Source organism: Osmerus mordax, chromosome 22 (genome assembly GCF_038355195.1).
Source record: "Osmerus mordax isolate fOsmMor3 chromosome 22, fOsmMor3.pri, whole genome shotgun sequence".
NCBI lineage: Eukaryota > Metazoa > Chordata > Actinopteri > Osmeriformes > Osmeridae > Osmerus > Osmerus mordax.
In genome coordinates, this window is record NC_090071.1 from 7,532,776 (window position 1) to 7,545,784 (window position 13,009).

The window sequence follows — 13,009 nt, forward strand, 5'->3', positions numbered from 1 at the left end:
CAAGTCTTTGTCCTCAAGGAGCTAAAGAACTGTTGTTTTCTGAAGGGTCCTTGTACTCGTATAAGGAGACACAATGAGTGATTCGACACGCAATAAATCAGCATTCAGCTCTCACAGTAAAGGAGAAATCCCAGTGAATGGAGCTCTGCGATTCTTAGAGATTATGCAACAGCAAACAATGATTCTCATTTAAGCCTAATTAGTATGCAAAATCCCAACCGGATGGTTTGCAACCCAACACACAAGGAGGTACGATTATACTCACTAATTGCCCCTAAGAAGAGACAGGCGACAGGGATCTCCTTCTCTCTATAGATCTCTGTATTAAAGCCTGTTAAGGACAAATAGCTCTGAATTCAAGGCTGTTAGGAAAAACCCAATGCAAGTATCTTAATTTTCTGCACAGATCAAAATACATAATGTGTGATGAGTTATCGACATAACCTACAGGCAGTGAATGAACTTCAATTCTCTAGGTACATTTTAAATAGTGTGATCTTTCTAATAGGTTAATTTGAGTCCATTTATGTCGTGAGAATAGTAAAAAAAAAAAACACACCTGGCTATAACTTAGCAATCAGATGACACAAAAAACATACAATAGCACTTTCTCAGAAACTGTTCAAGCACAGAAACATCCATTTGTCTAGGATTCATCTTCTGCATTTCTAGTTCTGTATGTCATGTCTCTGACCCCTTCCCATGAAAGCTGGAGGTGAACCCGGCTCTGTGCTTTAGTGTGGACTCTGTTTTAGCTCAGCTTTTCTCTGTTGCAACAGCCCTGCAGTCGTCGAGTATGTGTGTGTTTGTATGTCTCTGTGTGTGTGTGTTGGTATGTGTGTGTGTGTTAGGGCGTAGGTGTGTTTGTAAGAGCGAGAGCTGAGTGCTTTTCACAGTCAGACATAGCATTTTCTGCCTGGCGAGGCACAGCGCCGAACAGACAGAGAGGAAGATGGGAGAATAGCGTTATAAGGTTACCCCCCCAAACCCCCCCCCCCCCAGCCCCACAAGCTGGTGAAGTACATTCAAGGACAAATTTGAAGAGAAGATGAATGTATATGGGAAAGAGAGGGGTTTGCAGAGGACACAGACAGGAAGCAAGCAAGACACAGATTGTTAAAACCCATGGAGGAGTCCACCTTGACGAGGGCTAGGGTTGTCAGGACTCACAAAGGGCGACTATGAGGTTCAGATGGTCTAAAGTGGGGCCTTCAATGCCTCGATCTTGATGAAAAAAACTGCTAACTGCACTGGCAGTGACACTCTACACGTACAGTGCTATAACGTCCCGTGACAAAACACGGGGCCTCTCACTGAAAAACCTACTTGAAGCATTTGAACAAACACAATCCGACAAAACACAACAGAAATCGAAACTGCACTCCCCAAAGAATGTTCATTGCCCTTGTCCCGTTCTGCATCTCTTGCACATCTTGTTATTTCGGAGGGCTGAACGCCAACACTAAGAGACGAGAGAAACAGAGAAGCATGCAGCCATGTCCTCAAAAGGTCGGGAATGGAGGAGAATACAGGAAGAGTTGTTCCTTAATGGAACCCCGAGCAGCTCTGCTCATTCACTGACCAGCCTCCTGGCAGAGGGAAGGGTTGCTGACATGGGTCTGACTATAAAAACACTGCAGAATGATGTGTGCTTGCCCTTTTCATGGTTCATTAACACGATGAGGCGTCCTGCTGCATGCAAGCTGCAGCTCATTAAGTTAGCCATTAAAACAGGTGAGGGAAGGGAGGTTAATTCAAAAATGCAAACGTGCCTTAGCTGATTAGGAAAAGGCCGAAGTGGGGCTGAAATGCTCTCATTCATGGTGCACATTAATGATGTTCAATATGGGATAAATTCAAGAAAACGGTGGAGAAAGTGAGCTTAGTGAGAAGGTTAAAAACAGCCGTAATAAAAAAGAATACACATTTTAAAAGAACCGTTCAAAGACAATCATCTGATAAAGCCATCTGAAAAAGCGAAAACAGTTGGCTTTCAGGAAGACACCAGAAGACCCTAATCGAACAGTTTGGGTTGAAAGACTTTCTGTGTGGCCTGTTAAAAAGAATGAGCCTCATGGCGTTCGTCTACTTTGGGACAAACTTCCCTTTTGGACCAGGTGACAGAAATTATTTGACTGATTTATTTTCTGTGTGTCACTAATTCCATCTTCCTAAAAGGGTATGACGAAGTTGTGTGTTTACTTGTGCGATACAGAATGGCTGACGAGACAGACCCTTGGGGACAAGATGAGGGGTGGCATTTAGGAGTTCATGATTCATAGCAATGATGTCGATCGCAAAATCATCTGAGAGCAAAGAAAACCTGCAAATGAGTCTGCATAGAAAAGGCTGCAGTAGTAAGTGTCATGTCTCATTTTTGTCTAAGATGACATTTAACATTTTGGTTTACGCAAAACAACCAAATCATTTTGCTTGCTTTCACCAAAAGCAAATCATTTTTTCTTTTTGGATCTTATCAGTGGTTCTAATCTGAGCACATTTCATGTTAGCCTGTTTGTTTGTAGAATTGTAATTGCCTTTATTCACACCTGAAAAAACCTGTACAAACCTAAAGCCTGTTACCTACTGAAATTGTCCACTTTGCTCCTATAGAAATGCTTTGAATTGCATAGTACAGGAACAGGTGACGAGGCTTGCCGGGTATTAAACTGTTGGCTTCTCTGACGTGTGTCTGACAGGTTGATCTTCAAAGATCTGCAGCTCCCCTTTGATATTATAATTAACGCTGTTTAATTGCCCCCCAGATCCCAATTGCCCCACAATTATAGGTGGCTTTTCAGCAGGGGGAGAGTCACTGGAGGTGGACTAATGTGATAACAGTTTAATGAGGTTAAAGATGGCTCTGATAATCACAGACAGATATTACAGAGACCATTAGAAAGGCATCAAACTGCTCCTCAGTGATACATATGAATGGTGAAGTCACCAGCAGACATTCCTCTTCCCCTGGTTGGAGCAGCGTAGAGTGGAGCAGAGCTCTGAGAGAAGGGCTGTGACCACAGCAGACACCTTCCACTCATCTTTAGCACCTTTCTATCAGGCAGGGATTCTATCCAGTCCACACTGCGCTATTTACATATGGAGAAGATGAAGCTGTTTCTCTGATTTGTCCCATGAAATGATTCACTGTCTAAAGCATCAGCCTCTATTAGCAGCAGTAACCATGACAATACTGGGATGACCAAGGGTGAAAGAGCTTCAGCCTTCATTAGCCACCAGCCTGTGATGAAGAACCAGGGGACCATATGTCATCTCCTTCATTTCCTTCCTGAGACTCACCATTAATTAATACCAGTTTTACTAACAGGGCCCTCCTCCACTACTTCCTGTCTTTGTGCTGTGTCTCTTCTGCTGTCATGGTGTCTCCTGGCCACCTTTCCCAGTCCTCACACAGTCCTCACACAGAGTGAGAAGCAGTCTGTGTGGATGAAACTGAACCATGTTCAGAAGTCATCTTGGATCACTGCCTGACCTTCCTCTAGGTGAGCCTCAACACGTCCTAGACAAAGTCCAGCCCAACTATTTTTGACCAACTGTAACCCAACATTTTTGTCATTAACATGCTTTTCTATGCCAACAAAGATACATCTACACACCGGTGAACAAAAAGGCAGATTTAATTAGAAGATATTCATCTTTTTGAATATTGTTACACTTCCTGTAGTGAGGTGGTTATTATTATCTAATTCCCTTATGAAGTTGTCAGAAGCATATCTCAACCATGAAAATGTAATATAATCTGGGTAAATCTTATCCTATTCATGTGATTCTGATACGTAATAAAGGAAAAGGGATTTGGAGGATTAAGGGGCAGAATGAATACTGTAATGACACAGAGTGGATACCTAAACTGTATATCTGTTTTTAATGCTCTGAGACCAAGGGTGAGATCTGTACTGTAGTCAGCAGACAAAGTGATGCTTATCTCTGAGAGTAGCTTCAAACCGTAAGATAGACTGTACATTAAATAAAAATGGCCTAATCCCTATTCACCGCGCTTGAACACTCAAAGGAACAATATCCTTTGCCATTTAGCAAGGGTTTTCAACAGTGTTTTTTCCACAGGTCAGATTGAATTTCCAGCGGTCGGAGTCCTCTGTTTCTTTGATATTTGATGTTGTTTGAAGAGTTGCGTAATAACTCTCCGGGCTGCAGCGATCCTGATGACACAAAGGGGAAGGTGAGTGCGTGTGAGAGGCAGGGTAGAAGCGGGAGTGGAGGCAGAGGGACGGCAGAGAGGCAGTCCTGGCTAGTCTTCCACGCATGTCAAGAGCGTGCGATGGGCACAGGGACGGCTGCTGATAGATGGAGACAGCCTGCCTCGGGCCCGGCATGAATGATGGTCTCAGCCGCAGTACAGAGACGGGGACGAGGACGGCTGACACGCGGGAGGGGAAACGTTTACGGAGACATAACGGCCCGTGTTGACGACCCTCTCTCCACGCACGCACACGCAAGCAGGGACGGACACACACACACCCCGAAGCAAGACGACAGGCCGATTAATCAACAAGTTAGACTGGTTGATGGAGAGGGAGGACAGACATAGACAGAGAAGAGCGGGAGTGGGGAGGAAGGGATTGGGGGAGGCAGATGATGGGTGATAGAGAGAGATCCTGGGAGGAGGGGAGCGCTCAACCGCTGAGATTTATCACGGTCCACACCTCAGGTCACCTCAGGGGAACGATCATTTCCAAAATGAAGGGTTTAATCACATTCACGAAGGTCCCCATAGTGGCCATCATCTTTTATGATTGTTATTCTGCAGCCATGAATCATAATTAGTCACATTTATTAGGACTTTTGGGACCTTTTTGATGCTTAAAAGCACAGGGGGAAAAAAAACTTTTCTGAGTCAGGAATCTCTTACAAATCTGTAGGTGTATTCAAGTTGCCAAAGTCATGTCTGGGATCATGTGTTCCACCTTCAAAGGTAAAAGGTCACTTACGTTTGGAGACTCTCAGGACGTTCCTCCTCCCCTCACTGCTCCCTGAGCCTCCGCAGCCGTCCTCGTCATCACAGTCTCCGCTGTAGCGACCTTCAGCATCCCCACTCCCCGTCTCGATCTGGTCCAACGTCCCGTATTTAGGAATAGACTTTCCCTGCAACAACTGTGCACACACACACACACACACACACTCAGGTGTGGATTCAACCCAACAAAAAGTTTGCAAAAAAATGATAGCTTAACATTTTGATAGCTAAATGGTACTAAACTAAATGACATTATTGAGTTTTGGCCTTAATATACAGTATATTGTATTTTTTCTGTATGCACTCACAATGACAGTAATTATGTACACTGCAGTATGTACTTAAGTACATGTGCTAACACCTGGCAGACATTTCAAGTACAGTATCACATTATATGTGGTAATATAACTGTGTGACTATAGATGAGTCAACAAATGAACAAGTGGCCCATACGGTACATGATACATTTGCATACGGCAGACTGCATAAAACCAGCTCTGTGATTTCGAAATGAGTCATAAAGAGCACTTCAACCAGCTTGCAGGACCTGAGGGAACATAACCAGACTCCTATCACTAATGTATGCGTTCCCATGCAGGAGGTTCCCAATCAAAGACTATTGTGAACTTTATTCGTATCTAGGGAGATGCAAAGCTTAATTGGCTAATTTAAATGCATGGAGGGAGCACTCAGAAAGTGAGTGAGTGTGTGGTCAGGTAGGTAGGCTTAAATAGGCTGCTGTAAATGTCTATGCTAATAAGTTACTGTAGTGGTTCAATACTTGGAGATTAAATTGACAGGCCTGATGGTCGAACCATTAGGCCAAGCAAGATGGAGCAGTACAGAATCTCTAAATCCATAGATTATCACACGTGTAATTACAGTGCTTTAAAACCACACACGGTAGTTAACGTATATGTTAGCCCCCTGGTGTTTATTATGACTACTTCCTAGTCATAGGAAAAATGTAAAATGCAATGGAATCTGCATTTGACTATCTGTTTTTGTTTGTTTATGTCACGGGTGAATACAACCTTCCTTCACACTTGTATGGTTGGGAATAAAGAGGACACCTGCCAGAGTGCCAATTAGATTTCTAGAGAGAATGGAGACTGGCCTTGGGGCCTGGTGAGAGGTGAGTGTTTGGTTGCAGTTCAGTCTCTGATCTCTCTCTTTCTCTCTCCCACTACCCCCCCCCCCCCATCTCTCTCTCTCTCTCTCTCTCTCTCTCTCTCTCTGTCTCTCTCTCTCTCTCTCTCCCTGAAACGGTAATTGGCTTGACAGATACTCCAAGTTAACAAGAAACTTGAGACTGGATGTGTCAGTACAGGTGTGTCAGATTTTCTGTTATTTACTTATCTCAGACAAGACGGAGGAGATGCTGAATCCTATAACCAAGAGCCATACATTTATTTACACGTAATTAATTAATTAGAAAATTTACTGTAATCTATGCTTCTTTTCTTACAGAGATTGACAATACAAGACATGTGGAGTGAACGCCTCACTTTGTTACAATAATCTGCTTGTCATGGAGAAGGAGTCTTGACACTACCAAATTGGGCATGATCGTTCACGCTGAACCAAGCATACAGTACAGGACGTTGCAAGGATGCTTTTGGTTCTTGCTTGAGTTATTGTTCAATTCGAGACCTAATAATAACAATAAAGTCCCCATCAGTTCCCAACTATCCTACTGTCTTACAGTTGAGGAGAAGAGGTACAACATAAAAATGTATCCAGGTCAATATTTACCAGGCCTTCCAAGTTATTAGAAGGACTTGTTGAGAACTGTAAGGGCTTCACAAAACACACTGAAACTTTTCCTGGCAAATGTATTCTGTCTAAAACAGGCAAACTAGTTATTTAGACTACCTTGTCAAAGACAAAGGGGCTGTGGACACCAGCATTCTCAGTGGACTAGGAGAAGAGATGCAACAGGAATATCCTGCTGTGATTTACATTCTCCCTGCAAATCGAGTTTTGGCTGTGTATTTGATTTATAATGGTGTTAAACAGACAAGAGGAAATGTTCTGTTTCTCACTGAAGTGATTCTAACATGTAGGAAACATACTGTTTTCAGCTTGTGGCAGACCCCCTGAGTGTACAGACAGACAGCTGTACAAACAAAGATGGCCGTCGTGTCAATCACACTGCTTTGTATCTACCTACCATCGTCACAACAAGCTTATCTAGAGTTGTTGTTTTAATGCTGCTTTCAACCTGTCCACTGAAAGACTTGCAATGCCTTACATAAAACACAGACACCAATTCATTAATCAAATTCACGCAACTCAAATAATTTCACTCAAATAACAAACAATTTGGTCGCAGAAGGAGATTCTACCCCTGATCGACCTTTAGGCTGTCAATCAACTGGCTAATCTCTCCTCCCTCGTAAGGGGCAGAAAACGAATGTTTTTTAATTTGATGTTATTGAGCAGCTGGGCAGCCTCTCTCCGACGCAGTTCGACATGCTGGAAGGCTGATTTATTGTGTTTCCTGACAGCACTATTAGCTTCACTTGTGTAAATGAAATAGAGCTTTGTCTAAGCCTCGGTTATTAGGAGAGCCGCAGGTGCACTGTTGCTCTAAGGACAGACACGTTTTGTCACAGAGAGGCTGTGAACCCTTGCATGGCAACAGGATCAACGGGTACTGAAATCATGTACAGATGACCATATTTACAGGAAGTCCTAGGCGTAAATGGGTGGGAGGGCAGAGTGTCTGGCAGGTGTTGAATCTTGATGCCTCGCTTACAGACAGAATGTAGAGGAGGTTCAGCTCTCCTCCCCAGAGAACCGCCTGCTCCACCACCATTAACACAGCCGGCCCCATGATCCTCTGCTGCTTATCTGGGGTTTCCCAGAGCCTTGCTCAGGGAAAGAGAGGAGAGGAGGGGGGGGGGGGCGGGGGCGGGGGCGGGGGCGAGTAAAGGAGCCCCAGATAGATTTCTCCAGGAAACAGACTTAGCTCATGGGAGAGGAGAACCAGACCTTTAACACTGCAAGCACGTGGACATGGATGATGAGGAGTGTCTGGTTGGGGCTGTGGACCACAGGGCTAATGAGGGAGATTGCTGCTTCGAGTCGGTGAGTACATTTCCAGAGGCTTCTCAGATGACCCCTGACCCCTGAGATGAGCAGAGGTACAACATACTTCAGCATTGCTGTGTTCTTGGACACACACGCGGCATGAAGGGCATTGGCGCTAACAGTAACTCTGTATCAGTATTAAGTCATACAATACAACACATACTTGACTGCAACTGCTGTACATGTAGGTGTGAGGGCTCCTTAACGTTCCTCACTCACAAGTTAGCGATGTCACCAAAGAATGCATGGCAAGAAATAAAAAAAATCAAGACAAAACAGCTGACTGCTATCACTGCACACCATAAGAAATGAAAGATGCAAATTCAGACGCCTGAAAGGACTACTCGGAGCACAGAGTTCAAAACTGTGTCGAAAACGGCGCTAGACTAATTGCACACAGCCTCCCACCTCTTTTTGCCAGTGTCCACTTAAATATCTCTCCCTGGGTGGGGACCTCAAGGCACTTCCCAGGGCTTCCCAGGTGCCATCCCCAAACACTCTAAATCTGGCTTGGTGTAAAAAGGTAAGCACATATTTCCCCCTACCCTTTCTCCCTTTCTCACCTGGGACCTAGAAGTGGACCAGCAACTCACACTTAGCTAGACACTTCGGAACTGATATCTGAACCAACCAAATTTGGTTAGAAATAAGGTAGGAGACGGCAAGATCCTTCACATATTACGCTCACCCTCATTCAAGTGTTTCCAATGGCTCTGACACCAGCTGAGGGCAAATTCTGCCGAGAATCACATTACAGTCACCATCCTTTCCCCTGGAGCAGTGTGGCACACTGTGTCATTAAACAATGATGACAGAGATTAATTAACTATCTAATTGGCAGCTGCAGTGACGGGAAATCATACACACTTTTGCCCAAAAATAATCTCATTATCATGAGGTTTCAAAACACCATAAAATATGTGGAAGACGTTTAGATTGTGGGGTATAGTCCGAGCCCTCAGCATTAAAAGACGGACGCAAAAGTCGAGCATTTGCTGAAAAGATTTACTGGTTTGACTCCTGTTGTGACTCAGGGAGCATACTCCCGCTTCTCTCCGACATGGATGGCACATGGGGAAGTTCACTGGGAATGGATGTGACAGCTGGCAGTAAACTGTCACACGTCTCTGGTGTTTAGAGCATGAACGTAAAAGAAATTGTCACACGTGAGTTTCGAAAAAAGGCTCACCAAATATTTGCAGGGTGATACATTTTCTTGTGACACGACGAGCTGAAGGAAGACATCTTAAAGCCAGACAGTTGACAAGTCACCTGGAATTACTTGATATAATTTGTTTTGGGTTACTAATTCCTTCCCTTTGGAGATAAAGGACTGAACCAGGGAAGGAGACTAAGGTATGTCAGCACTGACATGAGGCAGCTTTGAACTTCCCTTTTTTTAGCACAAATCTCATCTCTGTCAAAGCTCACCATTATCAAAGGGCTTTCTCAATCAAAGGAATGGAAGAGTACATTGCCTGCCTTGGTGGTTATGTAACGCTGTCATTTGATATCCTCTTTCCTCTGAAAGAATGACACCTGAATGGCTGAATAAAGAAACGCCAGTTCACCGCATTCTAAAGTCTGTTACTGCAAACATCATGTTGAGTTTCCGTTTCACAAAGTGGTGACACCCGGAGAGAAAATCGCCTTAGATGCTATGAATCTGCTAATGCGCAGGGATTCTGACGGTGGTTCTTAGTTTTCTTCCCTGTAGCAGATTTGTATTAACCAGAATGTTTTAAAAGCTGGCGTAAGGTTAGGAATTTGTTTTGGCTGTCTAGTTCATGATGTTTAGACAATTTAGGAGACTGTTTAATGCTCAAGGGAGCCCCAAGAGTGGAATCTCCCGGTCTCAAAACATTAAATCTTTTGTCACTTATACAGAGAACATGTTGGAAAGTAGTTAAAGTTGTTTTTCACTGTGTTTCCTCTTGCATCTCCAAGGAGTTTGGGACACTTCAGCTTCACTTGCACATAACCATCATGAGGCTGAGAATCATTTTTCACAAGTTGTTTGGAATCAGTCTGACCTTCCTTTCCACCTTCGGCAAACAAGTCAGAAGTCAGATGTCAGATGTCTGGCTGCCGTAGACTTGTGTAAACACTCCCCCAGTTTACACAGCCCCAGGGAACATGGAATCTCGCATTTTGCTGATGAACCAAACAGTGGTGTAACCTAGTTTAAAGGTCTGCCTGTCTGCGTAGCAATGTGGAATGAGGGTGTTGTTGTTTATCTAACAGAATACGAGTTGACTGGAGTACATTGCGTCTAGGCCCCCACGCCACCTTGAGGGCATGGCAGAGAGGGAGTGGGTGGACCTCCAGGCAAAGTGCCAGGACCCGGGCAAGCCCTAAAGACACAGACTGACAAACTCTATGACTGGATCAAGAACACTGACAGGCTGTTTGTCTAAGCCTTGGGGGGGTTTGTTTGTCGGTGTGTGTGTCATATTGGTGATGCTGGCATATTAATGTTCGGTGTTTACAGCTTTATACATACAATCTGCCAATCAACAACTACAACAATTCTCGGGGTGAAGATTTCAAATAAAGATAGTTTTTCCATTATGTACAGAATAAAAATAGAAAAAACTTTTCCATTAGTAAACAATTTTCTTACTGGAGAAGTTCTCGTCTTTTTACCATGGCTTTAAAAAGATGCAAATTACAGTACTACCATCTGCAGGGTTTCAGTGCAGCACCACATGAACTGTAAAGATACTACTTATCATATTCTTGCCTTTCTCTCTTAATATTTTCCACAAATCATATTAAGTTTTCTTAAATCATAATTCCGATCCTCCTGAACCTTACACAGAAGTAGGGTTGCGGAGACAACGGCACTGTCACAGCCTCTTAAAGTGATGTTGCACTAACACAAATAAAATGCTGGACATATTTCAATGTTAATTCCTTTGAACTAGGGGAAGAGTACTATGAATAATTCACAAACCAAACTGCTGGCCCACAGCACGTCAATGACTGGTAAATAATTCAAGCCACGGTGTGTGTGTGTGGGTGAGGGGCTGATTTCTACAGATTTTGATTGAGAGACACGGACCGGGCCTGCTTATGGATTCCTGACCGATTTACCGGCCAGGAGTCTGGGGTGGGGAGCCGGCAAATAATTTATGTGACAGAGGCCACTGATGAGAGCGGTGATGAATTTATGCTTTTCAGGTCGCATGATGAATTTGTCAGTAGCTACGTGGCTCTGCTGTTCCTGGCAGCAATCCGAGTTTTGAATGGTAATGACGCTCTGTTGCTGCGGGATCTGAAAATGTGACTGTGCAAGAGGAACTGGGTCATGTCAAATCCAGGGAGCCACCAGGACAGATATTTGGAGTCGAGAGGAAATAAATAAGCTATCATGGTTGATGATGCTTTTTATCCCCGTGAAGTTTACAAGCCTTTGTTTTTCACATTGGAAGTTTTATGACTTCATTTCCTTCTCCGTCTTTGCAACTTCGTTCTCTCCAAATAAACGCACGCACGCACACACACACACATATGGAGATGAGGATGATCAGCTGTGCTCTAATGGTTGTGATGTGGATTCATCAGTGTGTTCCGACACCTCCCAGATGGTGTGGATTAGGCAGGGGTGCCAACAGTGGGTCATCAGAGACGACCCTGCCTCCAGCCTGCCTGCTGGGAATCAGGAGGAGGAGACATGGAACCCACTACTGCTGCTCAGACACACTAATGCTAATGTCGCCAAACTCCACAGAGAATGGCTATCGGATGCTAGGCTACGCTAGCCCTGACTGTGACAGAGTGGCATGTCAGACGCTAAGAGATGCTAATGGACCCTGAATCTATATGGAACAGTGGGTGAATGAAGCAGAGGGGGCCTGACAGCCCCTTTAATCCTCACACTCCCATTCTCCAATCCTCTCTGTCTCTCCAGCACATACACTCCTCCTCCTCTCTATCTCTGAGACTCACACACCCACACACACCCACACACACACACACACAACCTCTGTTCCAAAACCCCTCTGTTAACAAATTGTTCCTTTAGTAGCATCAATGTAATGTCCCCTTGATCAAAACTAGATCTATCATTTAGACACTCTCTCCACCCAAAGTCAGCCGTCACTGATAGAACTCCCCGGATAACTCAGACCGCACACAGGCATTCCTGACAGGGGTCTCTCTTTGTACCACTGTAATCCTAGTGATTACAGTGGATAAGGCTCTATGGTTATCTCCAGAACAAATGCTTTGACTCGGCCCCCTAAATGACTGTGATTCAGTCCAGGGGGGCTCCAGATCAGCCCTGCCCCAGCACGCGGCACAGCGAGCTGTGATGACGGGGGCCTCGAGGTGGTCTGAACATCCCATTTAACATGCCACTCATGTTCCAGAGATGCATTGTGTGTGTGTGAGTGTGATTGTTTTTGGGCTCGACTGTAATTGGCGAAGGGAAAAAAAAGGAAATCCTTTGGACTCCTCACAGTGCAGCATCTAGTTTTCACCATATTCAGGTGTCCCAGACAAGACTGCAGGTTCTGCAGGGAATACTGTGATCCCATTAGCCTGGTTAACCTAATCATACAGAGGCCAGCGGAGAAGTACATGCAGTCTAGGCTGCAGGAAGGTGTGGACCTAAATTGGAGGTTGATGGTAAAACAACATTGATTTTAGCCAAAGGTCGAAACAGGGATTCATAAAAGTGAACATACACACAGAAGTCGAGATGGATTTGTAACTGTGTATTTATTGATTTTTCTGTCCCACTGAGTGCTTTGTTGATGTTTCTTTGAGACCACAGACAACCATTACCCATTATTTACCGGCAAGATGAAAAAGGATGTAAGCTAATTAACTTTCAATAGAATGAATACTAAAGGTGAAAAACAATAAAGCCCTCGTTTGAGGTTTAGTTCTAAAGCTAAATGTAAGCTTCTT

At 44.3% G+C, this 13,009-nt stretch overlaps 1 protein-coding gene across 1 annotated transcript in view; it reads right to left on the minus strand.

The window, feature by feature from the left end:
- Nucleotides 1-13,009, minus strand: part of gpc5a (glypican 5a) — a 69,965-nt gene that overhangs the window by 16,562 nt on the left and 40,394 nt on the right. The window contains 1 exon segment of the mRNA XM_067260374.1: nucleotides 4,971-5,133. Coding sequence (XP_067116475.1) covers nucleotides 4,971-5,133 — 163 coding nt within the window.